The 24,782-nt window shown below is 42.2% G+C and overlaps 1 protein-coding gene across 1 annotated transcript in view; it reads left to right on the top strand.

The window, feature by feature from the left end:
• GRIN3A (glutamate ionotropic receptor NMDA type subunit 3A) overlaps positions 1-24,782 on the top strand; it is a 66,489-nt gene that overhangs the window by 21,349 nt on the left and 20,358 nt on the right. Inside the window, 2 exon segments of the mRNA XM_030969265.1 lie at positions 3,536-4,140; positions 9,797-10,844. Of these exon segments, the coding sequence (XP_030825125.1) occupies positions 3,536-4,140; positions 9,797-10,844 (1,653 nt within the window).

Genomic DNA, 24,782 nt, shown 5'->3' on the forward strand with positions numbered 1-24,782 from the left:
TAATTAGGCAGGTTTAAAATCCGAACATCTCCAAAGAAGCATTCCCTTCCCTCAGTCCCAGTACAAAGGAAACATTGATTACTCTTCCTCCCCAACACCTACAGGGATGTTCTCATGGTGTGCAGAGACAATGAGCTGAAACCTAAGCAGAAGTAATGCCTGGTGACTAAATTTTATGTACGCTGTTGTATCAGAAAAATTCTGAAGACAGATTTGCAGTCCAATACTCCTAGTAGAGAAGAGAGACTGCTGCTTTTCCAGGGCTGAATGTTTATCTTTCAAGCATCTTAGCAGGGAATTTAGCAGCTAATAAATCACAGTGATGATAAGTGCTTTTGCCAGTGCATCTGTGGGCTCCTGAAGGTGATGGCTGAAGCACAGATGGTCTCACTCTGAGGAGCCCTTCTACACGCAGGCTCAGTCCAAGCCAGGTTATCCCAAATAACTCCTCTGTTCAGGGAGGAGGAGTGTCTCAGCATGGGAATGGGCTGTTAGTGCTGACACGTCCAGGTGTGCTGCACACAGGACAGGGATCACAGTGCTGGAGCTCCCGAGGACTAATGCTGTGGCTGTGGTTCCATAGGAGAGCCCAGCCGTGCAAGAACCTGAGAACTCCCAGCCAGGTGGAAGCTACCTTCACCTGCATTGCTGAGTAAAATCACATCCATTTTTCTGGCCCTGAGGCAGAGTTCCACCTTCTCTGGACTGTGTGTGCTTGGGGGGCCCAGGATAATGCCCAGTGATCTTTGGGTGTGGGTTTTCATCAGTTCAGAGTGTTCTAATACAGGAAGAACGGTAGAGGAGCAGAAGCAGTCTTGCATTTGTGAAATTGCACATGTGCACTGAGTTTGGCATAAGGACATAGAGATCTTCAAAGAGCGAAACCTGCTGGGTGAGGTGGAGAGATAGTGCTTACACAGTCTTATCCCTCCTGGGATATTCTGGGTACTCTTACTCCCCAAATGTGCTGGGTATGAGAGGTGCCAAAACCAGACCCAGGACAGGGTAAGCTGTACAAAAGCTCTAGTTTGTTTTTTGTTTTCTGGGCTGTTTGATGCAGCAGTATGGACACATCTGTTACTACAAACATCTGTCACACTCTGGTTGTTTTTCTGCATCTGGTAGATTTCTTTGATTGATCCCTGAGCCCATCCCATAACAGCCATAGTACTGTGCTTGAGATGCTATCCTTCTAAAATACTGAAGGTGTTTGCTGCTCCCTGCAGAGGAATGGTCAGATTGTGTGCTGTCCTTTGTATGTGCACAGAGGGTGTTCTGTGCATACTGAAAAACATTTATTCTCACTGGCATTAACACTCGAATTAACTAAAGCTTGCAGAGTTTGGCTGATGGGAGGTGAATCATTGTGTACAAAATATTTCTACTTCTCCCTAATTTTGGACAAAGAGGACAAGGCAAATCTTTCTTACTCCCATCTATTTCCAGTGAGAGACTGACTGGAGTAAATTTACCTGAATATCTCATAACCTCAGAAAAAAAGTTTGTTGTGGTTCAGTTTGCAGGGACTAGCTTATTCAAGCCAGCTTCCTGAACCCACTATGCACAGTGCTTTATTTCCCTCCTAAACTTATCATGTGTTTTAATTAGTAGGCAATGCTTTCCAGCTCAGAACTCAGAAATTCTACATAGGTGAGCTCCTTGTGCACAGAGTTACTTGTCCTTTATCGAAGAGTCATCCGTCTTGTGTCTTGCTGGCAGTACATGATGTGCATCGATTGTGGACAGTGTTTTGTTTAATTAGCTTGTTCTTGCATCTTGGTAAAAAAAAAAAAAAAGGGGCCACAGGTACCAAACCCAAGAGATAACGAAAAGAACTGAGAACATATTCAATTACAGCATTCTTTTTATCAAGCTCTGAATTTAAACTATCTGGAAAACAGATGATGAGTTCATGTAGCTGCAAATTAACACAATGAAGGCTTGCTGCTTATAGCCAGTACATAGCTCTTCAGGGTTTGGGTGTTTTTTTGTTGTTGTTTTTTTTTGTTTGTTTGTTTGTTGGTTGGTTTTGGTTGTTTGTTTTTTTTTTTGTGATTTCACCCCTTACATCTGTGTTGGGGAGCCCAGGGTTTTATTTAATAAAACTAGTGTAAATTGACTCATTATCGTATTATTCTGAATTCAGAATGACATTTCTAAGATCCATACACGCTGGAACCTGTTATTATCAGTAAAGTACTTTTAAAACCAAAATGACATCTTTTATTGAATTTGAAAATGCTTTATCCCTCACATAATACAGATTAACTACTGAGGACATAAGAGAAGGATGAACAGACCTGAAGTGTTTAGTAACATAATGGATAAAAAGATGAAATCCAGGTACTTGTGTAGGGTAATATACAATTTGAGTGGACATCAATACAGACAGATGCTGACATAAAGTCACAACAAAGATCTCACAGACCAAAAGGTGCACTGGAACAGACATGACATTTTTTGGACAGTCTCGTAGCTGGAATTGAATGCCAGTGTAAAGTGATATCACTTCTTTAGGAAAGCTACAGGGAAGATTGTCAAGTTCTCAACTGAAAAGCAAAAGTTGGAGTAATATATAATATGCTAGCTGAAAGCCTGGTAGAAACATTTTTGTAGGGCAAAGAATTTTTTCATAGCAAGTGCCAGAAATTGCTTGGATTCTTTAACTTTTTTTCTTTCTTATTAAAACTGGAAATAAAAAATTATTTTTAAGACCGGGGAAAGGAGAGGAATGAGAGTAAAGGAAAAGAATGATCAAATAATAACTACTCACCTTAAGAGAAAGAGGAGTTAGCCTCAAATCCTCCTTCCTTTTCTGGAGAATATAAAGCCAAGGGCAGTGGTTTTGGGAAACATAATAGGTCTAGCTCTGTAATAGCATCAATGACATGGTAAGAAATGAGTATGAAATGCTTATTTATCAAACCTTTTCCAGCTCAGAAATCAGAGTATGCATATCTTAGCCTCTTGTGCATTGAGTAACTTGTCCTTTGTTGTTGGCAGTATGTGATGTGCCTCGGTGGTAGACTGTGATCCATTTTATTAGGTTACTCATATGTCTGTAAAAAATCCCCCCACTACACACACACACACAAAAAGAGCTATAATAAAAACAACTGAGGGATTTTCTTTATTTTTTTTACTGTTTACCAATGAACCATTCATTTGTAAATGGGTCAGTAAATGGGCTGAACTTGAGCAGTAAGGAAATACCTTTTCATATCCCTGTTAGAGGTGCAGGGAAATCTTTGCTTGAGAATGCTTTGAAATCCAAAAGGACAAGTGGGTAGAAAGAAGAACATATTCTCAGAAACAGGCTCATTAATTACTGCTGCAGTTGAGTCAAACTGACAGAGGAAGCCCATGAATCACAGTCCATTTAGGCTGGGTGGGTGTAAATTTTCCTGTTGCTCATACAGTTCTGTTGATTGGCAGGTGGTTACTTTGAACTAAAGGAGAATATAAAAATTAATCAGACTCATTAGCTTGTGTCCAGTATATTTCTGATCACTGTCTTTCATTTTTATAACCACAGAACCCCCTTCACCTGCAGATGAGCTTAGAAAATTCACTGAGTTCTGATGCTGATGTCACTTTCTCGATCCTCGCGATGAACAACTGGTACAATTTCAGCCTGATGCTGTGCCAGGAGGAGTGGAACATCACAGATTTTCTCTTCCTCACACAACAGAGCTCCAAGTTCCACCTGGGGTCCATTATAAACATCACAGCAAACCTCACTTCAACCAGTGACCTTCTGAACTACTTGCAGTTTTACCTGGAGAGCATCAAAGACACGACGTCGACCATGGTGATGTTTGGGTGTGACATGGAGAAAACGCGGAGGATTTTTGAGATAACCACGCAGTTTGGTGTGATGCCTCCAGAGCTGCACTGGATTATTGGGGATTCACAGAACGTGGAAGAGCTGAGGACAGAAGGTTTGCCCCTCGGTCTCATCGCTCATGGCAAGACAACTCAGTCGGTCTTCGAGCACTACGTGCAGGATGCCATGGAGCTGGTGGCCAGGGCTGTGGCAGCAGCCACCATGATCCAGCCTGAGCTGGCTCTCATTCCAAGTACGATGAACTGCATGGACACGGAAGAGAGGAATATCACTTCAGGCCAGTATTTGTCAAAGTAAGTTTTGCCATTTTTTTCCCCCTTAGGTAATATTTGCTGTATTGCAAGAAAAATAATTTTCTTCTCCATCCCTCCCACCATTCTCTGTGGATTAACTGTCATGCTTCTTACCCTCCCTCACAAACACGTTTGTTTCAGTATTTTCTCCTCCTTCATTACTTATGGGCAGATAATGAAATCTTAACTTTACCACAATGGGAGAGAAGCCAGAACTTCAAGATTCTGGTAGAAGAAGACACTGTTCCAGAAGTTGAGATCACATAGTAAGCATAGGCTAGGTTACAGACTGTGCTCTAAATCTTGTATTTTTATTTATTTTTATAAGGTGGGCTACTGTCAAATTCTCTGAGATTTTGAGTGTACAAAACACAGAATATTTGCACTGTCTCAGACAATATAAAGATGTGTAGTAGCCCTTGATAGTATGCTTCCATGGAAAAGAGAGGAAAAAGATGCACCTTCATCTCCTCAGAGGGTTTCTTCTGGTGAGAGCATTCAAAAGTACAAAGTGCTATCTCTGCTGCATGTCACTATGTGGAAGCTATTCCCAAAACTACTTGTGTGTTCCTGTTTAGAAATACTCAGTTTTTAACATATGAGTGGAAAACTTGCATGGTTCTTTCTGAAAACAAGCAAAAATATCTTGAGTAACCACATTAATTCATCACTTAATCTACATCCAGCAGCTGTTGCATGTTTTCCCCCCATTACATCTGGTTTTCAACTTAAAGATTTTGTTGGACAGAGTTAGGATAAAAGTTCTTGGGGCTTTTTTTGAGAAACATAATTTTTTCTTGGATATGTCTGCACAATAATGAATACATTGTTTACAGCACTGCTCAAAACACAACCATTTGGGACTCCAACATTTCCTTAGTCCACTTGTCCATTCAGAGTCAAAAACTCTCTGTTTCCAAAGAATGGAAGAGGGCTTGGGAAATAAACACTGGACCAACTCACAATAACCCAGTGACTTGTGATGTTTATTTTGCCACATTATTCTGGATATTTTAACTGAAAAGTAAAAGCAGGAGCCTTCGTAGAGTAACAAGAGGACAGCAATTTTATGAATAGGCTTTTTGAGGTTTGAAGAAGAGATTAAAAAAAAAGGAAAACAAAAATAAAACACTTAAATGTCTTCATGAAAAATAATTCATCATTGATGCTCTCTTCAGAGAACCACTAGCTTTTTCTGTATTTTGGGAGACAATATGCAATATGCAATTTCACATCTGTGAAAGGTATTGTGGAAGTGAAAGAAAGAATTGTATGCTTAGCCTTGTTTTTTCCCCTATACGTTTGCTTGTGGACCCTATTAAAGAGAAAATAGCAGGTTAGAGAAACCCTTGTGCTAAGTCAGTGCAGCTGGTTTTGCAGAGTTTGAGCGAGACAGGTACTGACGGCCAGAGTTGATGTGTTTGCGTCAGCAGCACAACTATTAACTCTGAGTGGTGCCATTAATTTCTCAGGTGTGGCATGCTGATGAGTGGCTTCATTGTGACCAACCTGGCCCATCTCTCCAGGGGTTTTAGGCGTTTTTAGCCCCCAAAGATGAAAATTTTGTCTGGTGCTTAACTGCTTTTTAGTAATGAGTGCATTTTTCTGTCTGAGTGAACCAGTATGTCTTGGTGGGAAGCCTGGAGCTGCCATGCATGGGGATGGAGAAGGGGATGAGGGAGAAGAAGCAGTGCCTTCACCTCGCCTCTCTGCAAAGGGTGGATGAACAGCAGCCCCACTCTCTGGCACAGCCAGAGCTTCTTCTGCCAGATCTGATCTCATACCTTGGCTGTGCAGACATTTAAGTGAACCCAGGAGCAGAATAATGAGCTAGTTCATGGCAAAGCATGCTTGTATCTCCATGGATAGGGGTATAGATGTACAGCCCCCTGAAGATTTTACTGTTGTATGTCACTGTCCATTATTCCTCTTACAATGAGATTGATTCCCTCTTCTATTCTTGCCAGCTCACGGGAGCATCCTTGTTGATGGAACAAGGCATTAAAATTTCAAAGCCCCATCTTGTCTTGTAGCTTTAATTAGTCTTACAGCTTTAACTCAGCTTCTTGGGTAATTTCATCAACCTGCTACTTCATAGGTCCATCAAATCACAGAATGGTTTGGGTTGGAAGCGACCTTAAACATCACATCATTTCACCCCCTCCTATGGGTAGGGACACATCCCACTATCCCAGATTGCTGTCAGCCTTGTCCAGCCTGGTCTTGAGCTCTTCCAGGGATGGGGCAGCCACAGCTGCTTTGGGCAACCAGTGCCAGGGCCTCCCCACCCTCCCAGGGAAGAACTTATTCCCAGTATCCCATCTAACCCTGCCCTCTGGCAGTTTGTAGCCATTTCCTCTTGTCCTATCAGTAAGAAATCTCTCCAGCTCTGTTACAGTCCCTTTAGGGACTGCAAGGCTACTAAAAGTTCGCCCCAGAACTTTCTCTTTTTCCATGCCAATTCTAGTTCTTGCCTCCAGTAAGCTTCCCAAAAAGAGAGGTGGAATGACCCAACCATGAAGCTTGAGAGAAAATAATTTCATTAAATCATTCTTAAATATACAACAAAGATACTGCTACTGGAGAGTGATAGTGCTGCTAAAGGTCTAAGGAGTGGTTCTTGTAACAAAGCACATGAGAAACAAAGCTGAAATGAGTGAATGACACACTTTGGACTCATTGTTCAAACTGAAGTGACTCTGATAAAGCTTTGATGCAGTTATCATAGACTGTCAGTGTGAATGTCAGCTCCCATATATTGACACTGCATCAAGAAAATTCATTCAGCTGTCAGACTTGAGGATCTGGCCCTTCACCTTCTGAAATTTGTGCAGGCTGTCTTTCCATACAGATTTGTCAGTAGCCCTTCTGAAACAGCGCTGTTCAGATACTGCCAGTGTGTCTGTGCAGTACCCAGCACTTGTAATTCCCAAAGATTCACACTGGAGATTTCTAGCTTAAGAAGTGTAGTCAGAGCCTCTTATCTGTTTCCTAAAGTTATTGAATAAAGGAGTTTTCACTTGAAGTTGCTGGCATGAGTTTCACTGGTGCTGCTCACAGTGCATGCAAATGCTCAGCAGCCGCAGCTGCTTGCGTATAAAACAAAGTGCTGTTAAAATGCTTCTCCAGCATGGTTCCCATCATTTACTTTGATTCATGTTCTGTCACTACGAAAAAATACAGAACATGCAAATCAGCTGCAAAGATAAGCCGCCAACTTCATGAGGTGGTGAAGTTGTACATTGAAATGCTGCTAAATCACTCTCAGGTACCCGCTCCTAACAGAACCACAGGATGGGTTCAGAGGGCTCGTTCTGCCCCCCTGAAGGTGCTCACTTCTACTGTACAAGTCAGGGAACAGCATACATTAATTCCAGTGGTCTCCTTCCACCTTGAGAAAATTAACGTAATGCATTGTTCCATGGCTTCAGTCACTCCCAAAGCACCTGCTTTGCAGCATTCTCATGCCCAGGTCATGCTGTATTAGCAACATGGGGCCAAATTCATGAGAACTTTGCAAGCTTATTCCCCCTGAGGACTCGTGTCCCTCTGGTTTTGGCATTTTTGTGAACTGCTAAGTTTTTTGTGCACATCTCGTAAGAAAATTTTCACGCAGGTCCATCTACACGCATGGAATGGTTTTACTGTTACTGTCACAGTGATGGCTTTTGCCTGTGTGCCCAGCAAGGCTTGTAAACAAGTTGCACAATTTTTTACAAAGACTGAGGGAGGTAAAAGTAAGGGAGAGATAAAACCCAAACAAGTTTATGGGCACATAAACCTTCCTTTAGTGCTAAAGAGTGCCTGCTCCCATAAACTTTGTCTTGATAATGTTTACATAAACAAAGAGGGAAGTTACACCATCAGGTAGGAAGCATGGATTAGGAGGGAAGGAGTGGGCAAACAGTGGCAGATACCACTGATTACAGGCGCTATGGTGTCCTTTAACACTGGACTAAATGATAAAGGATTTAAAACATGAAAACTGCATTTATAATGTATATACGTTTAAATTTATAAACACCTGTCCGCGTTTTTAGGTGTGATTTCCAGACCCAAGCTAGCACATGTATAGATCATCTGCTTTTGAGAGTATTGTCTGTGTCATCTTTCTCCAAACTCAACCTACTCAAAGGAGACTGAGCAAGAACTGTGAAGTTGCCTTAGAGAAGGCTATCACAGACACAACCACACTCAAAACTAAAGCATTTGCCTTTGCAAAGGGCTAAAATTTGTATGACCTTGAGTCTTAACTCTGCTGAAACCCCATCAAAAATCATCAAAAGTCATCAAAACAAAGTGTAGAGACCAGACAGAAGTATGGATGTACACACACTTGAAACTGATTTATTGTTTTCAAATCAATTGAAGGTTATTTTTTTCCTCTGTAACTATTGATAAACAGTTAACTTTACTTAAAAGTTTATGTCTTCTTTATTGAGGCTGGAATGACAGCCTTTATACTTCTCCCAACACTTACTTTCATCCAGTTCTCAGGATTAATGTGAAGTGCTATATTCTGCTACGACAGCTGAGTAGTCTGTCTTCTGAATGCCTCTTACTGAAAAAAAATGCACATGACTTGCCTTGCACCATATTAGCAACAATTTAACTCGGTTGTTTTTAATGGAACCAGTGTTTTAAGGCTTGTGTGGCCCCTGCCAAATGCATAGCAGCTCTGCTGTTAGCAGCATGCAGTTCAGCTAGTCATGGTGCTCACACTGAAAAGGATTTTCTGCTTCAAACACTTAATTCCTACTGAGTTCCCTGCTCCTTTATCCATGTCGTTTTTAGCCTCTTTGATGATGGTTTTCCAGAAGCTGAATTCAACAGGCACAGAGGACAACTACTAGTGAACACTGCCTTCCAATACAAAGGAAATACACAACTTAATTGTCAGTATCTGGAATAGTAAAAGCCCCAAATTCTCAATGCAAAATGTGCAGTGCAAAACTGGCACACTTCATGAGTTCTGCTTCAGTGGCAGCACCGCACATTTAAGAACATTACTTTTGCACATTTTTTTAAAAAACTGCTTTTTCTTTTTTTTTTTTTTTTGTAAGAATTAAAACTGACTGTCCTAGAGCAACCATCTTTCACTTTCTTCCCTTACTTTATTTTGAAGTGTCTAACAGTGATTTACCAATGCCAAATTTGCATTTTTGAATCCAGATTGGTTCACTTGAGAGTGCTTGAAAGCTGTTGACAGCACTTCAGTAGCCCCTCTTATGTAAGCTAGATCTTACTGAGATTATAGCATTTTTCTTGGAAGGACATTTCATACATAATTTCCAGTCTTCCATTTTCATATGTATTTTTATCTAGGAAAGTGACAGCAGATCTGGTGAGTTCAGCTTAGAACTAACCTGTGTCTCATCAGTTTGTGAGGCAAAGGTAACTGAAAAAATTACTGTTCTTCTACTCATTTTTTCTAGTAAGTAAAATAATACATCTTTCAGAGTTTTCATTTGCATTAGATAGTAGGGGAGCACCCCCATATAATTTAGTAATAAATTATGTGGCTGGTTCATTGTATCATAGGATCTATGTTCTTTTAATGGTCCAGGTGTTCAGCAATATCCCCATCTACTCTCTTCAAGATAAATTCATGATTCACCTGTCTGCTTCTGACTCCTCTGCTTTCTCTCTCCAACAGGTTTTTAGCCAACACAACTTTTGATGGTCTCAGCGGCCACATTAAGGTGAAGGGCTCATCCATTGTCAGCTCAGAAAATAATTTCTTCATCTGGAATCTGCAGCACGACCCCGTTGGAAACCCGATGTGGACGCGCCTGGGGAGCTGGCAAGAAGGGAAGATCATCATGGACTATGGGATATGGCCAGAACAGGCACAGAGACACAAAAGTCACATGCAACACCCCACCCGGCTGCACCTGAGGGTGGTGACTCTGATTGAGCATCCCTTTGTCTTCACAAGGGATGTAGATGATGAAGGTCTGTGCCCAGCAGGGCAGCTGTGCCTGGACCCGCTGACCAATGATTCAGGTGTGCTGGACAACCTGTTTGAAACCCTCCAAGGGGGCAATGACACCGTGCCCAATGAGCTGAAGAAGTGCTGCTATGGCTACTGCATTGACCTGCTGGAGAAGCTGGCTGAGGATATGAATTTTGATTTTGACTTGTACATTGTTGGGGATGGAAAATATGGTGCCTGGAAGAATGGCCACTGGACTGGGCTGGTGGGAGACCTTCTTGCTGGTACAGCTCACATGGCAGTGACATCATTCAGCATCAACACTGCCCGAAGCCAAGTGATTGATTTCACCAGCCCTTTCTTTTCAACCAGCTTGGGGATTTTGGTGAGGACCAAAGACACTGCAGCTCCTATTGGAGCCTTTATGTGGCCACTTCACTGGACTATGTGGCTGGGGATATTTGTTGCTCTTCACATCACAGCTGTATTCCTGACCTTGTATGAGTGGAAAAGTCCTTTTGGAATGACCCCTAGGGGAAGGAACAGGAACAAAGTGTTCTCCTTCTCCTCTGCCCTCAATGTGTGCTACGCAATCCTGTTTGGAAGAACAGCTGCCATCAAACCCCCAAAGTGCTGGACTGGAAGGTTTTTAATGAATCTCTGGGCTATTTTCTGCTTGTTTTGCCTGTCTACATACACAGCCAACCTAGCTGCTGTCATGGTGGGAGAAAAGATCTATGAAGAACTTTCTGGAATACATGACCCAAAGGTAAAGCATGTCTGTTGTTATGAACTCAGCCTTTTCTTCTCTCCACTCAAAATTCACTGCTGTATAATTTATGGTTTCTAACAAAATCAGAAAGTAATCTTTGTGGAAAACTGTGGTCGCAATTACTTACAACCTGGTGGCATTTCAGGAGGAAAATTCAGTGAGATAGGACCTTTAAACTCCCATAAGAGTGTAGGGGGAAGGATTTAAAAGATTGAAGATGAGGAGAAAGGTGAAATATTCTGGTACTGTCCACTGCAGAGAAGAATAGTGGGTTCTACATGAAGATTAAGGATTTGAGTTCAGTTCCAAGTTCCCTTTGATGGGTCTTGTTTAAATCAGTTGGATGACTCAGGGCATCCTGAGATCTACTCAAACAAAACAACTACACAGAATGCGATGAAACCATTGATCCTCTCTAGGTAGGATTTTTCAAGTATTTCACTGGCCATAATGCTGCTGGCAAAGGCAGTGCTGGCAAAATTCCCCATGAATGCTAAATGAAACGTAGCAGAACTGAAATATTTTGAAAAATCCTGCCTTATGCTTCAAAACAGTGGAATTCACTTTACAAGTAGTCAGGCATTTGAATTGCAGAGCAGTTTCTGCTGGGTAGCCATCATGGGAGGAGATGAGCATGTTGTAGGCAACCCAAAAGAGCTCAGACTTCCCAGAACTTCCTCCACCTGCTCTCTCCCTCTTCCCAAGAGGTCTTCAGTTGGAATTTTAGTCCAGTCTTTTTCTAAGACTACTCTTAATTTATTTGTCACTAAGCACTTATCAGGAAAGCAAGGGGCAGAATGGCTTTTAGAGAGAATAGATGGCTGCAGGTGACACCACAGCATCCTCTGCACCCAGCAGCCACTCCAGGGGACACAATGGCAGCAGCAGATTTCCCTTGCTCATGTAGCACTTTCTGCAGTGAGGGTGTGATTGTATTACCCAGTTTTGTACTGATGGCCTAACTGCTGGCGCAGAAACCATCCACCATGTGTTTGTCTCAAGGGACTGAACTGATAGATTGTTCCACTATGAAAAAGTAACTTTAATAACACAAGAACAGGGCGTACATCTTGCTTTTGTAAACTGTGTGGATAAATGGTACATATGCCCCTCCAGACAGCAAAGGCCAGGCTCCATCTGTTCCATTAGTGAAACCTCACAGTCAGGCTGATGACCAGACAGTTTTAACTGTGCAAGAGCAGTGCCTGACTCACTCCCTGCAGTGTTAACTAGATGGTTTCTACCAAAAATGTTATAAACAAAGAACAACAGTTTTGTGGCTCACCCAAGGCATTCTAAAATTGATTTATGGCTTAAAGCAAATTGCTTCTAATAATCTGCCATTCCCCTCCTGACAAAAAATATCATAAATATTGCATTAATATCTTCATCAATATAAGGCATAGAAGTCCATTATATATGATTTCCTCAGCATTCTGAGGAAGCAGATGAGAGCTTTCAGCTGAACTTCCCCAGCTCCAGGGATATCTCTGTTGTGTGAAGCCACGATGTTGGTTTGAAAATGAGTTTAGTCTTCTACTCTTTGCATGGGCATCTCCTCATCCATCAAATTGCATCAGATTACATCCTGTTTTTCAGCATTACTGCTGTGACCACACGCGATGTTTTTAAAACAGATGTTGGGAAATTCCTGCAGCTCCAAGGAAAATTAAATTATTCTAAAACTGTGCTGTTGAAGCTTAGTGCAGAACATTGAAGCATGTCAGGTGCTGCAGACACAGATCTTGGTCCAGAACAGAAACACTGATGACTGCTGGTTAGTAGCCTCAGTGATTCCATTACATCAGTGGGATTACTAGCCTTTCCTCGAAAAGCACTTCTTCCCTGCTTTATGGAATACATCTAAGCCTCTGAGTAGTTACCAGCTCCCATCGTAGGAATAAGACAACACAGATTTTAGGAAAGAAGAAGATTGTCTGCCATTACATGAGCTGCAGAGTAGTTTTGTGTGTGTCATTCATGCATTTGCCTCCAAAATCTTAGTCTGAAAGAGTAGTTGTAATAGAAAGTGCACTGGTTTAACCTTGCTCACACAAGAGCCTGAGCTATGGCTACTCAAAGTTCTCTCTAAGAGTTAAAGCTTAATTTTATGAAATATTTGGGCCACAGCAGTCACACATTTACAGGCACCACTTTAGTTAGTTACTTAAAGCATTTTTTATGTGACTAAAAGATGTTATGCTTGGGTTTTTCTTCCCAGATATATTTACATCTTCCTTTTTAGTGGTGGAGACTCATTTCAAAAAGAAGGCAACAGGAGAGAGAAATAACCTTTTTAATTTAAATATACTTCTAAACATCCTTCTGCTGCTCTCAGTATGCATGTGCCCTTTGTACTGTGCTTTTGAAATTTATTTAAGAAACAAAGCCCAAAATAGAGGAGCAGCTTTCTCGAGGTGATGTAAGACATGTAATTTCTTCAGGCTGTCAGCCATAAATGGCAAATCTCATCTAAGGTTGTGAACAGTCAGGAAGGACAGAATTAGAGCTATCTCAGTTGGACCTTTAAATGCACTAATGATATAGAAGAGAATATAGAAATATCATCAAGCTGCTGAAAGGAGGAGCAGCCAGCAAGACAGGAACCAGAGCAGAAGGAAAGTAGTGTGAGGAATGAGAATTAATTTACTGGAATGTGTCTTGAATTTGGGGAACTTGCCATGTATTTCCTGTGTAAGAATTTTAACCAGGGGAGGTCACTAAAGCCATGCTCCTGCAGTGCCCATCAAAGGTGGCTGCCCCCTTTCCTAGGAGGTACAACAGGAGGCAATCAGTTGTAGAGATCTTGAAGCAATTTCCCGCCACCTTAAAATCTAATTCTTCTAAGAAAATGGGCGGTTTTGGGCCAGAGCTGCTCCCTCCCCCATCATTTTCTAACTGTACAGGTTTTAGACATCATCTCTTGCCAGTGGAAACCAGCAAATACAGCTCTTGTGTCCACTGGAACATGTTCAGCCTCTTGTTTGAGGACAGGGAGGCAGGATATCTGCGGATAAGTGTGCTGTCTGCCCAGATGGAGCGCACATCCATGTCCTGAATCCCTCTTAAGAAAGTCTCTACAGTATATGGCAAAGAAGTTTAAAAGCTTGTCTACAGACAGAGAAAAAGCGTTGTATTTGTATCATTTCCTCTACTTTTATCTTTTCTCTCATCTGCATCACACGGACTCGTTTCATTTATTCTCCTAATGTCACCTCTTTGGTCACACAAAAATATTATACCATTATTCTTTGTCAGAGTGCCTGGCAGCCAGGTACTCAACCAGAGCTGAGATCCTGAGATCTTTCCAAGGTTCAGATATTCCTCCTCCAGGCATGCAGACCAGGAGCCTGCCTTGGGGATGGTCTGATCACAGAATCACAGAATGGTTTGTGTTGGAAGAGACATTAAAAACCACCTGGTTTCCCCCAGCTGCCATGGGGATGGATACCCTCCACCATGTTGCTCATTTATATATATTTTACTCTTTGGTACAGCCACATGTAAGTCCTAGAAAGAAAATATTTTACTCTGCAGGTGATTCTGCAGGATCTCCCAGAGAGTGGAGTGTTTTTAGTGGCAAAGGGACCTGAATGGCTTTTGGGTTTTTCATGCAAGAGCACATACTGGACATACACCATGATGTCCTGAGTGTGCTGGGTAGTTCAGGTTATTTGAGGCAAAAGAATTCTGGAAGCCCATAGGGCAGAAGAAATATTTCAAACATGCTACGATGGAAGCAAACAGCAGCAGAAGGGAGAGAAGCCGGGCAGATTTTCCATAAGGTAGTCCAACACCTGGCCTTCCTTTCTGCAAAAAGTGTTGTTCTTTCAACAATTTAATGAGGAGTTTGGGTGCTGTCCACCCGTTGTGACTTTTGTGACAGCTGACATCTTTACTACACACTTAAGTAGCCATTTACTTTGGTTTTTACTACTCTGCATCACTTTACCTTCAAAAACACCCCTTGGCAGTGGCAAAGTTCCTTTCTACATTATATTTTGATATAAAATATTGAATGTATTTAGCTTCGTTTAACGAAAAAAGGGCTATTCCTTTGGGTCCCATCACCAGCAATTTCACTGCATTGTCTCTCCTAACTTTACATGCCCACAACGAAGAGATAAGATATTATTAACCAGTCTACTGTACCTTTACAGTTATATTTTGTACAGGTAGGCTGCTCTTAAGGAACTGGCTTCAGGACAAGATCACCTAAATCATTCCCTGGAAGTGCCTCCTTCTCTCTGCCATGAATTATGGTGTTTCCAAAACTCACCAAAAAACCGCAGAGTGCCCCAAGAAATGCACTGCAGACACCTACAGTCACTCTGGCAAGCTCCACCCAGCAAGTCCTTCAAACAGCCTTGGTGTGCATTGGGATTAGTCCCCAGAAATCTCTGATCTTCTCCTAGTTCAATGCCTGAAGACTTGCTCTTATGAGGTGGCCATGTTTTTATTACAAAACTAAGCACTCTGAGTGATCCAGGCAAGGCATTTCTGAGGTTTTGTTAATCAGGAATTCAGTACGTGCAACCACCCGGATATTTGTATCTAGATATATAAAATATGAGGGTGCAAGCTCTTTTTTCTGATTTATGTGCATCTCAGTTAATTTAGAGGCCTTATGGCCCTTATTATATCAGTTGAATACTTTATGTTATTTGTATTAAAACTGTCCGGAAATAAAATTGGCAAGCAACTGCAGATGAGCTTTAGCAACACCAAATCACAGGAAAAGAAAGGTCAAGCCACTCTATATGTGATCCCTCATTAGAGGCATGATTCAAATACTCCTTCTTTTAATGATATTTTCCATCGAGTTCAGCAATTTTTAGAGTGAGGCCAGAACTGTTGTGTGTTTATTGGTAAATTTTCTTCCTGAAAAAGGAATTTTTGTAGGAATTACACTAATGGAAATTACTGCTGTGGTCTTTCACTGCAGCAGCCTGAGATGAATCATTATAAGGGGCACCACTTGAACTGCTATGTGTTAAATAGATAATAAAGTAGCATTTATTTAAATATGCATTAAATGCATTAAATTGTATAGCAAAAAATCAAGTTACAAACTCAGTGGAATTTAAAAAAATCTTACTGCTGCCATGGGGTTTAGTATTTCTGCAGGACCACAGGGTTCTTTTTACAACTAAAAGAATAAACTACAGAGCATATTTCTGTGAAGGAATTACTGGGCACAGGAAGGTCATGATTCACAGCATCACAGCCTGCTAATTAATACATGGTGCTTTTCTGAGTATTAATGAGTCGGTGAAGGATTTAAACTCAAAAGGACTTTCAGTGTCACAGAGAGGAAAGTGAAAAACTCTCAGACAAAGGTAAAATTGAATATCAAGCTCCAGCCGGAATAAAGAATTGCAAAGCTGTCTCATACAGGAATGAAAGGCACCTGCAATTTATGGAGGTGCAATCTTGACTTCTTTAGCTTCCCCATGCAATTTATGGAGGTGAACATTTGACTCGTGTAACTTCCCCATCACCTCATTAAAGATTTCTTGTTAAAGTTACAGCTTCAGAGGTTCAGAATCTGTCCAGCTCAGATCTGCTTCCTTCTGATACCCATTTTATCAGACAGTGCCTGCAGTTCTGCAAATCAAGTTTCCTTTCCTAGTGAAACACTTTTTTTAATGCCTTCTTGCCAACAATTATCTTTTTGTTACCTTTGCATATTAACCCTTACTGCTTGAGGTCTTTACCTACACACATTGCCTCTCTATGGCCGGCTGCCCTGGCCACTCCTCACCTCCCTGCATGGTTTCAGACAAAGAATTTAGGGGTAGGTGTGGAAGAGAGGAGGTCCTGCTGCCTTCATTCTGTGTGGTCCAGCTCATGAAGGTTGTTCTTCGAGCACCAGAAGGAATTAATGTGTTTTAGCATTTTCCCATCTATGTGGGTGTCAGTTTCTTATTCTCAAGCTAAATACCTAAATGTCATAATATATTTTGAAAAAAGGAAAGTGAGCCCACCACCAGAAATAGCACCTGCATCATAGGTGGGGTTCAGACCCTTGCCAGAAATAATGCAAGTGGAGAATTACAAGTAAAAGTTACTGAAGTAACTGGCAAAAAGTAGCAGAGACAAGTGAAGGTGCACAAGCTGATCCTACCACCTGACAGGCGGAAGGTCATTGTGTAGCTGACTTAGCAGCATGGAGAATGTTTATTTCTGTTCACAAAAGTCACAGCCGTGGTGATCTACAGAGACCAGAGTGCTAGTCTGGCTCACCCTCCTGGAGGCAGGAGTCCTGCACTGATCCACTGGATTTCAGGGATGACAACAGTCCAAGTCCTCTGGAAGAAATAGTGGTTTTCACTGAGTGCATTAAGATTTGACTGAACACCAGGTAAAGTCAAATACTAATGTCTATATTTCACTGTGCAAGAAGCCAGGGTATCCAAATATGGCCGTAATTTTTCATTTACACTTCATGCTTAACACATTCCTCACTGATTCCAAGAAGGAAAAAATCCCTTTCTGTTCCCATGTTGGATCTGTCTGTAACACAGGACTCCCTCTGATTTACTTTCGTCTGATGCTCTTGAATCCAAAGCAAATAGCAAATAGTGTGTGTTGAAGAAATGAGGGCAGTGCAGGCAGACAGTTCCACCACCTGCAATTGGAAACCTCTTCATCCTGGTAACTCACAACCCCTTTACAACACAAACCCATTGTTTGTTCCTTTCCTGGAAAGCACAGAGCACTATTCCTGCCTTACAGGTTTAGGCAGAAGACTGTTTCCAGCCCGGGCGCCCAGGGGACAGTTGCCACATGACCAGGGGGTGGGAGGACTGGCCTTCAACCAGCAACAGCTGGAGCAGAAGAAATTAGTAAGAAAAAGGATTTTAAATACAATGGTTTCGAAGATGGTAAACTACCTACTTAAAGTTGCTGCCACATTAGATTTCCTCCTTCAGCCCTCAGGTGTTTGTAGAAATCCGTGATAGCTTTTCATCCAGAGGCTGGAGACTCAGGATGGAAGGACAAGAGGAGTTTTCTAACCAGAAATCTTCTTTAGTATCCCTTTGGTAGCTTGAACATGTTCTCAGCCACACAGCTCCTCTTCACTTGCTTGTAATTTGAAAAGGATTTCACCTGCATGACAGTGCATTAGCCACATTTTACAGGGAGCAAGCAGAAGAACATGCTGGATGAAGTGACTCCATCTGGAACATCTTTACAGCTGCTTTCTGATGAAGTGGAATTGGAAGCAGTGATTGGAAGCCTTTTGGGAATTACATCCCTTCTTTTCCCTCAGTCTACCTATTCTTCTTACAATATTTTACACTTTCTACCTTACAGCACTCAGCTCTCACAGAATAAATCACAGCTTAGAGATCCCTCTGTCCAGAAAACTCTTAGAATGCTATTAAGAAACAGGGATAAACACACCTGCAGGTTCAGTGCTCTTCTTACAGAGCTTTTTGCACTGCCCAGCACCTGAATCATCAGGGCAACCCTCAGAAATTAACCACAGACCCGAGTCCCCAGTCTCATCCCTGAGCTGAACAGCTTTTCCAACACACAAAGGAGCAGAGCACATCTCACATTTAATTATCAGTGCTCACACAGAGACCATGAACACAAAGATTCACGTTTTGGAGCAGAGACCTAAGTCACAGTTTCCTTTCACATATTCCCTTGTTGCAGTGAAGAGAATAAACTGTCAGCAGTGGACTCTGCACTTGTGTCCAGATTGAAGCTGCTCATTGACTTCAGTGCAGCTGTCAGGTTTTATGCCAACTAATGACCTCTCTGAGCTGGATTCAAAGCGACAGAATTTTAAGGAAATCTGTCATTATCCTGACAAGGAAAAAAGTCAGCTCCACCGACGCTTTTCGCAGCAGAGAAGCGAAAGCGTTGATTCAAATGTATTCTGCAAACACCCTCTCCTGGAGGGCCTGGGAACCTCCCGGCTTCCGAAGCCTGAACACGTAGGACAGTTCCTGATCAAAACCTCCACTTCCAGAAGTTGAGCTGTGAATTTTCATCTGCTAAAATCTGAAATTCATGTGCTTCACTGTGAATAATTTTATTTCATCTCCCTCTGCACCCCATAAATATTCACTAGTTAGTTTCACTAGTTAGTTTTCAAAAACTCCTGCGGATAAGAAGGGAAAGCCCATTAATAGTTTTATATTGGTTTGTGGTTGGGTTTTTTTTTTTTATTACTATTATTTCATTTGTTTTGTTCATTTCCCCCTGAAACTTTGGTTATCACTTCCAATTGCTTATATTTTCTCACTGGGCTATGGGAAATCTGTTGGTGGCTGGGAAACCACCTAAATGTGTGGGTTACATAAGGCGAAGTAAAATACGATTGCTTTATGTGTGAGAGACAGAAATGTCATTGTAAAACAGCAGATTTCTAAAACCACATCAGTCCTTCAACTAATGCTCTCTCTAGTGATTAGGAACTGAAACTGAGCAGATTTTTAAGATTCTTGCCTGGCAGAGATCATGCTGGCAATTCTGCTGATACACAAGGTGCCCATTAAACACTGCACTTGGTGTTATAACATGTAACCAGCACTGTTGTGGAAGCAAGCTACTAAAACCTTTTGCACCATAGTTTTCCCTCAGAAGTTGTTATAAAGGTTAGAAAAGTGCTTTCAGCCATGTTTCTCATTTCTATGCCCTATTTAAATTAAAAAGCACCTTTATAGGTAGTGGTAAAAGCTATATCCACATTAGCTCTGTCACTGAAGTGAGTGGTCGGTCACTGGCACTGCCCTCAGCTACATACTGGGTTACCTTTTTCTCATTTCCAGCAAAAAAATAGTTCATGGGCTTGAATTTGGGCACTGAAGAGGCCAGCAGAATGAATGATGAAATGCTTCTCATGAGTTGAGATCATAATTAGAAATGGAGTTCCCAAAGCATTTTTCCTCCAGTCCCATTTCACAGAACTCTTCTCAGCCAGACTCAGTGAGGCAGCTGCTGCACCCCATCAATCAATTTTCTAGATTGCAGTTTCATCATTGCTTGTAGAAAATAGCCACAATTTCCCTTCCCAATAGGTGCTCTGTTTAGATGTTCCTTGACTCTTCACAGGTCCCAGCGAGCTCAAACTCGATGGGATCAGCAGGCAATATTGTACTGCCTACTTTGTGGACCTGAGACCATAATTTTCTGTACCTGGGCTCTTACTGCAAGAATAAATGACAACTGAATGGGATGTAAACCTCAAAATGATACTAAACTAAACCAGGGCATCAAGGGGGAAAAAGTGCTTGAGGTAAATAATTTGGTTTTGCAGCACTGAAAAGTCATACAAAAGCCAGAACCTGCTGGAAAGACCCCAAAACCCTACAGTCCCACAGCCTTGAGTGTGCCAAGGTTAACTGCTGCATTTTCAGTTTTAAATCCCAACCTGCAATGGAGATTTCTGGGCCTGTTTCCTTTCAAGCTGGCATCTAGGTGTTCTCCCCAGCTGACAGCATTGAGTGCAATGGCAATGCATTACATAAAATGTAATGTGCCAAGTTATGCAAAACCCCTGTCATTCAGGATTGTGTTTTCCTGTTTCTGCTGCTGTGGTTTCATCACATTGATGTTTATCATGTTGGTGTTTTCATGCATAATTGGCACCCCAAGCCATAGATGTATGCAGATGCCCAATTCGTCTCAACTTCTTCCCAAATAAAACAAGTTCTCCACTTCCCACTCAGCAGATGTTTTAACAACAGCAGACAGAAACCAAGGAGATCTGGAAGTAAGGGGCCAAGCTGAGGGAACTGGTAACTGCAGTGTTTGCTTTCAGCAGCAAGAAGCACAAACATCACTTGTCTGGGAGCACCACGTTATGCAAGGCACAGACGACTATGAGAAGTCCCAAAGCTTGTCCTGGCGCTGTCAGAGAAGTTGGATGTACTGTAAAGCTCTGGTGTTTTCTTAAGCACCTCGTGGCCTCCCTGTCTCAAGGGACCCAACAGCCATTTCACCTCCTCAGTTCTTGGCAGCATTCACATTTCCCTTTGTTTTCTTACTCAGTGCCTCTTGTTTGTTTCCTTACCCGCGATATGTTTTCTTCAGCAATGAGACTTGTTCTTGGAAATGCTGGGCACAATCCATGTGTCCTACAGTAGATACTGTCCTGAGAAGTCACAGGGACAGCAGTGTTCACAGGGACACCAGTTCCAGAAATCACAGCTCTTTAGCCTTTCTCCTGCATCTGCATCCTCTACTTCCCAGCAGCGTGTCCTTGTCCTTCCTCTCAAGATTGCTGCCTTCACAGAAGATGGGACATCCTCCTGAGCCATCCATCCCTGTCCTGTACAGCAAGATTCTCTGGTCTTGGCATTCCACAGCCCTGAACCTGTAAAATCCAAGCACTCAGTGCTCAAGTGCTCAGGCCCCTCTGGCTCCATGTCTTGCTCATCTCTTGAGTCTGCCCCAAACACTAAACCAGGTCCAAATGGGATATCACCACGTGCATCATCACAACTTCATGTGCAACAGCTTCCTCACAGTAAAGTGTGGAGCTGGTTCTAAAATTTGGGGTGCACCTAAAGAATGGCCCCTCATGGTGTAAATCATTGCTTCAGGTATAAAACAGTTCACTGATAGGAAATCCATGATCTCCAGTATTTGAGATGCAAAAACTATACTGTTGGCTGCTGGAGCTGTCACCCCTTTTTTGGAGACCCACTAACCAGCAGCACTAAATAAGTTTTTAACCCCTTTTAGCTTCTAACAAATAAAGTATTAAAATACATTAGCAGTTAATAGCTTTTATCATAGTTACTCAATTGACATATTCTTACCCTTGCTGTTGGACTGCCCAGGCTGTTGGTGTTTCCCTGCTGAGGCTCACAGCCAGCTGCAGTTGGCTGCAGTGGCCTTGCCAAATAACACTCAAAGCCCTGGTTGCTTGATAAATGCAAATGGGTCTTCAGAAGAGAGATCCAGGGAAAATTTCTTCACCAAAAGGGTTATCAGGCATTGGAACAGGCCGCTCAGGGAAGTGGTGAAGTCATGATCTGTAGAGGGGTTTAAAAGACCTGTGGCTCTTGGGGATGTATTTTAGTGACGGGCTCAGCAGTGTTGGCTTAGTGGTTGGGGTCTGATCTTTAGGGTCTTTTAAGCCTTAATGATTCTGTGATTCAATGATCTGATAGTCAAAGAAATTTAAATATCCTTATTTGACATACTGCTATTTTGCGATATCTGTACCTATGACAATCCTCACATCTTGTTCAATGAATTCTGAAGCCAGGACAATGGTGGTGATGATTTTCTCGGGACAGAGGGTGCATAAACCCCACTTCACTGTTACTTCAGAGCCTCATCCAGGTCTGAACAAACCTTGTTCTTTCCACTTCTTACAGCCACAGATGTCTGAATTTGGAGGGACTTTGTAAGGCTGTCTAAGCCAAATGCCAAGAAAACTCGTGTCTGCAGATGGATCTGCAGCTATTGTATTCATTTATTTTTAATTGTGCTTGAGTCACCAGCAAACCTCCAGGCGCTCTGGATACAAAAGTGTCAGTATTTCCTAGTGCTCTTTACCTGCTTTGTGGTGGTTATTCACCTCTGACACTGAATGCTGAATTGAAAAACACAGTATATACACAAAAATTAGAGAATCCACATAGCAGAAATTACTCTGATTTCAATAGCTATTTCTTCGAGTAAGCTGGTCTTTATATTTGCAATTACTGGTATAAATATAAGTAACTGCCTCCCCTGAATTATGAGTTTAAAAAAATACATATAATCCATTCTTGATTCTTCAAATGCTGATTTTTCAGACTCTATGATTTCTCTGAAGCCCTAGGCATTAACATTCCACTGTTGGTTTATAGAAAACAGAAAGACTCTTTTAGTATAGGGCTTTCAAAACATAAGACAAAAGATAGAAAGCATGAGAAACAGAAAAAATCAGAAAAAAGAGACAACTAGTAAGGCAATATTCAGAATGGGACTATGGTATTTACCTATCCTGTCAGGACACAGATATTTGTGGTTTCCATCTTGTCACATAATCTTCCCAGGAGAGGGCTACCGAAGGTAAGAAAGCGGCATTGACAAGTGATGAGTCTTGTTTCCATCCTGACGTTTTCTGTTGAAGCAAGTAACCCTTAGCACTCTTAGCAGATCATCAGTGAAGTGCTTTTGGCAGCATTTTGCACTGTCAATCCACAGAGCTGCAAGCAAACCTTTTCCTCCTGTGGGTGAGCAGCAATAAGAAAAGAGAAGTCCTTGAAAGACATAGAGGGTTAAAGCAAGTGTTAGCATTTATTGTTCACAAAAGGATTTGGGCAAATACAAAGCTGCAGACACATAATGATTCTTAAGAAAAAGCAGAGATTACCAGAAGCAGGTAGAGCGCTGGATACAAGGGATGGCTGAGCAATTCCCTTGTACAGACTTCCCAAGACTTCCCACCAGGCATATGGTGTTGCTAGAGACAAGATATTAAGCCAGACGGACTTCTGATCTAATGAACATGCCGGTGTTGTCATCATTTGGGGTGAAATTTGACAGTGTGCCCAACACAAAGCAAAGCGTGGGCAGTCCTCAGTAAAGGGTTTAGGATAGAAGATTGCATGGAGGTGCAGTTTACTGTTTTTGTACCAGCCTTTCTCATTCAGGCTTAAAAGTTTAGCCAAATGCAGACATTGGTGACAGTCTGAGTGAGAGATGTGTTCCAGTGAAGACTTTATCTGCAGATCAGGTGTTGCCCTGCAAATGGCACCACTAGGTGGGCCACTAACTTCACAAGGAGCACCTAAGTTGACTTGGAAATTGCCAGTGTGGTTCAGTGTTGGGTCTTAATGGGGTTTTCAGTCTCTTCACTGAAACTGCCAAGAAATAAAAACTAAAAAAATAGTCCTGACTGTGGAGATCATCTTCTTGGGACAGAGAGTGCATGAACCTCACTCCAAGTTCCTTCTTTAAGCAGGTCATCTTCAGTGTCTCAAGACTAGGGCTGGCAGCATTGTGCTGGAAGTCTCCATGATGTATTGTCACAGCCCAGCTCCTGCTATTTATGTCTTCTGGCACCTGAATGCTGCTCCCACACTCCCAGGCAAGAACAGTTCCCTCTGTGCCCACAGTCCTTCTGGCACAGCGCTATGGCCAGCTCCAGATGGAGGCACACCCTGCATTGCTTGTCCCACAGCCATTTACACCAGAAAACATTAAAAAAAAAAAAAAAAAAAAACAGGACTCTCTGCCATACTCACAGACTTGGAATTAGTGGCAGGTCTCATTCCTGGGTTGCAACACAGGAACCAGATCAGCAGACCACAAGGTGGTAAACACCTGCCCACTTTAATTTTCAATTTCAGGTAAAAATTACCATAAATACAGAATGTTCATAGCTTCCATGACAGCAGAAACACCATCCAAAAGACCTTTTTCTGTTCCTTTTCAGACTAAACTGGGTGACAGTGAGTTTGCATCCTACCTCTGCTGTTCTTTAAAAAACTACAGACACTCTTTTATCCATGGAGTCATTGAAGAGAAGACTGGGAAAGGTCTTTTTATGGCTTTGTACTGCCCTGCACTCTGTTCTGCTTAGATGATAATGCAGAGGCCAGATGGACTGGCAGAATGCTTCTTTGCTTGGTCTTTGCCAAGCAGAGCATGGCTGGGGCGAGATCATCTTTGCAAGCTGCTGTGATGTCCATGAGCTTCCTGGGAAGCAAATGCAGCATGACTGCTTCAGCCTTAGCTCTGTTTGGCTTCCTGTGCTCTGAAAGTTTGGCCTGTTAGAGGCTGGTGGATTGCTGAAGGCTTTTTGATTAGTGTGGCTTGGCAGCACTTGGCCAGCTCAAGGAAGTGCTTGGCATAGTGGAAGACGCTGCCTGACTCCTCCATGGCGCCTTGAGACTTCCCCCAGGCATCACTGAATGCTCCAAAGGCAAACAGAAACTTCAGAAAGAGGGATCTGTGAAACCTGAACTGGGC

Source organism: Camarhynchus parvulus, chromosome Z (assembly GCF_901933205.1).
Source record: "Camarhynchus parvulus chromosome Z, STF_HiC, whole genome shotgun sequence".
Taxonomy (NCBI): domain Eukaryota; kingdom Metazoa; phylum Chordata; class Aves; order Passeriformes; family Thraupidae; genus Camarhynchus; species Camarhynchus parvulus.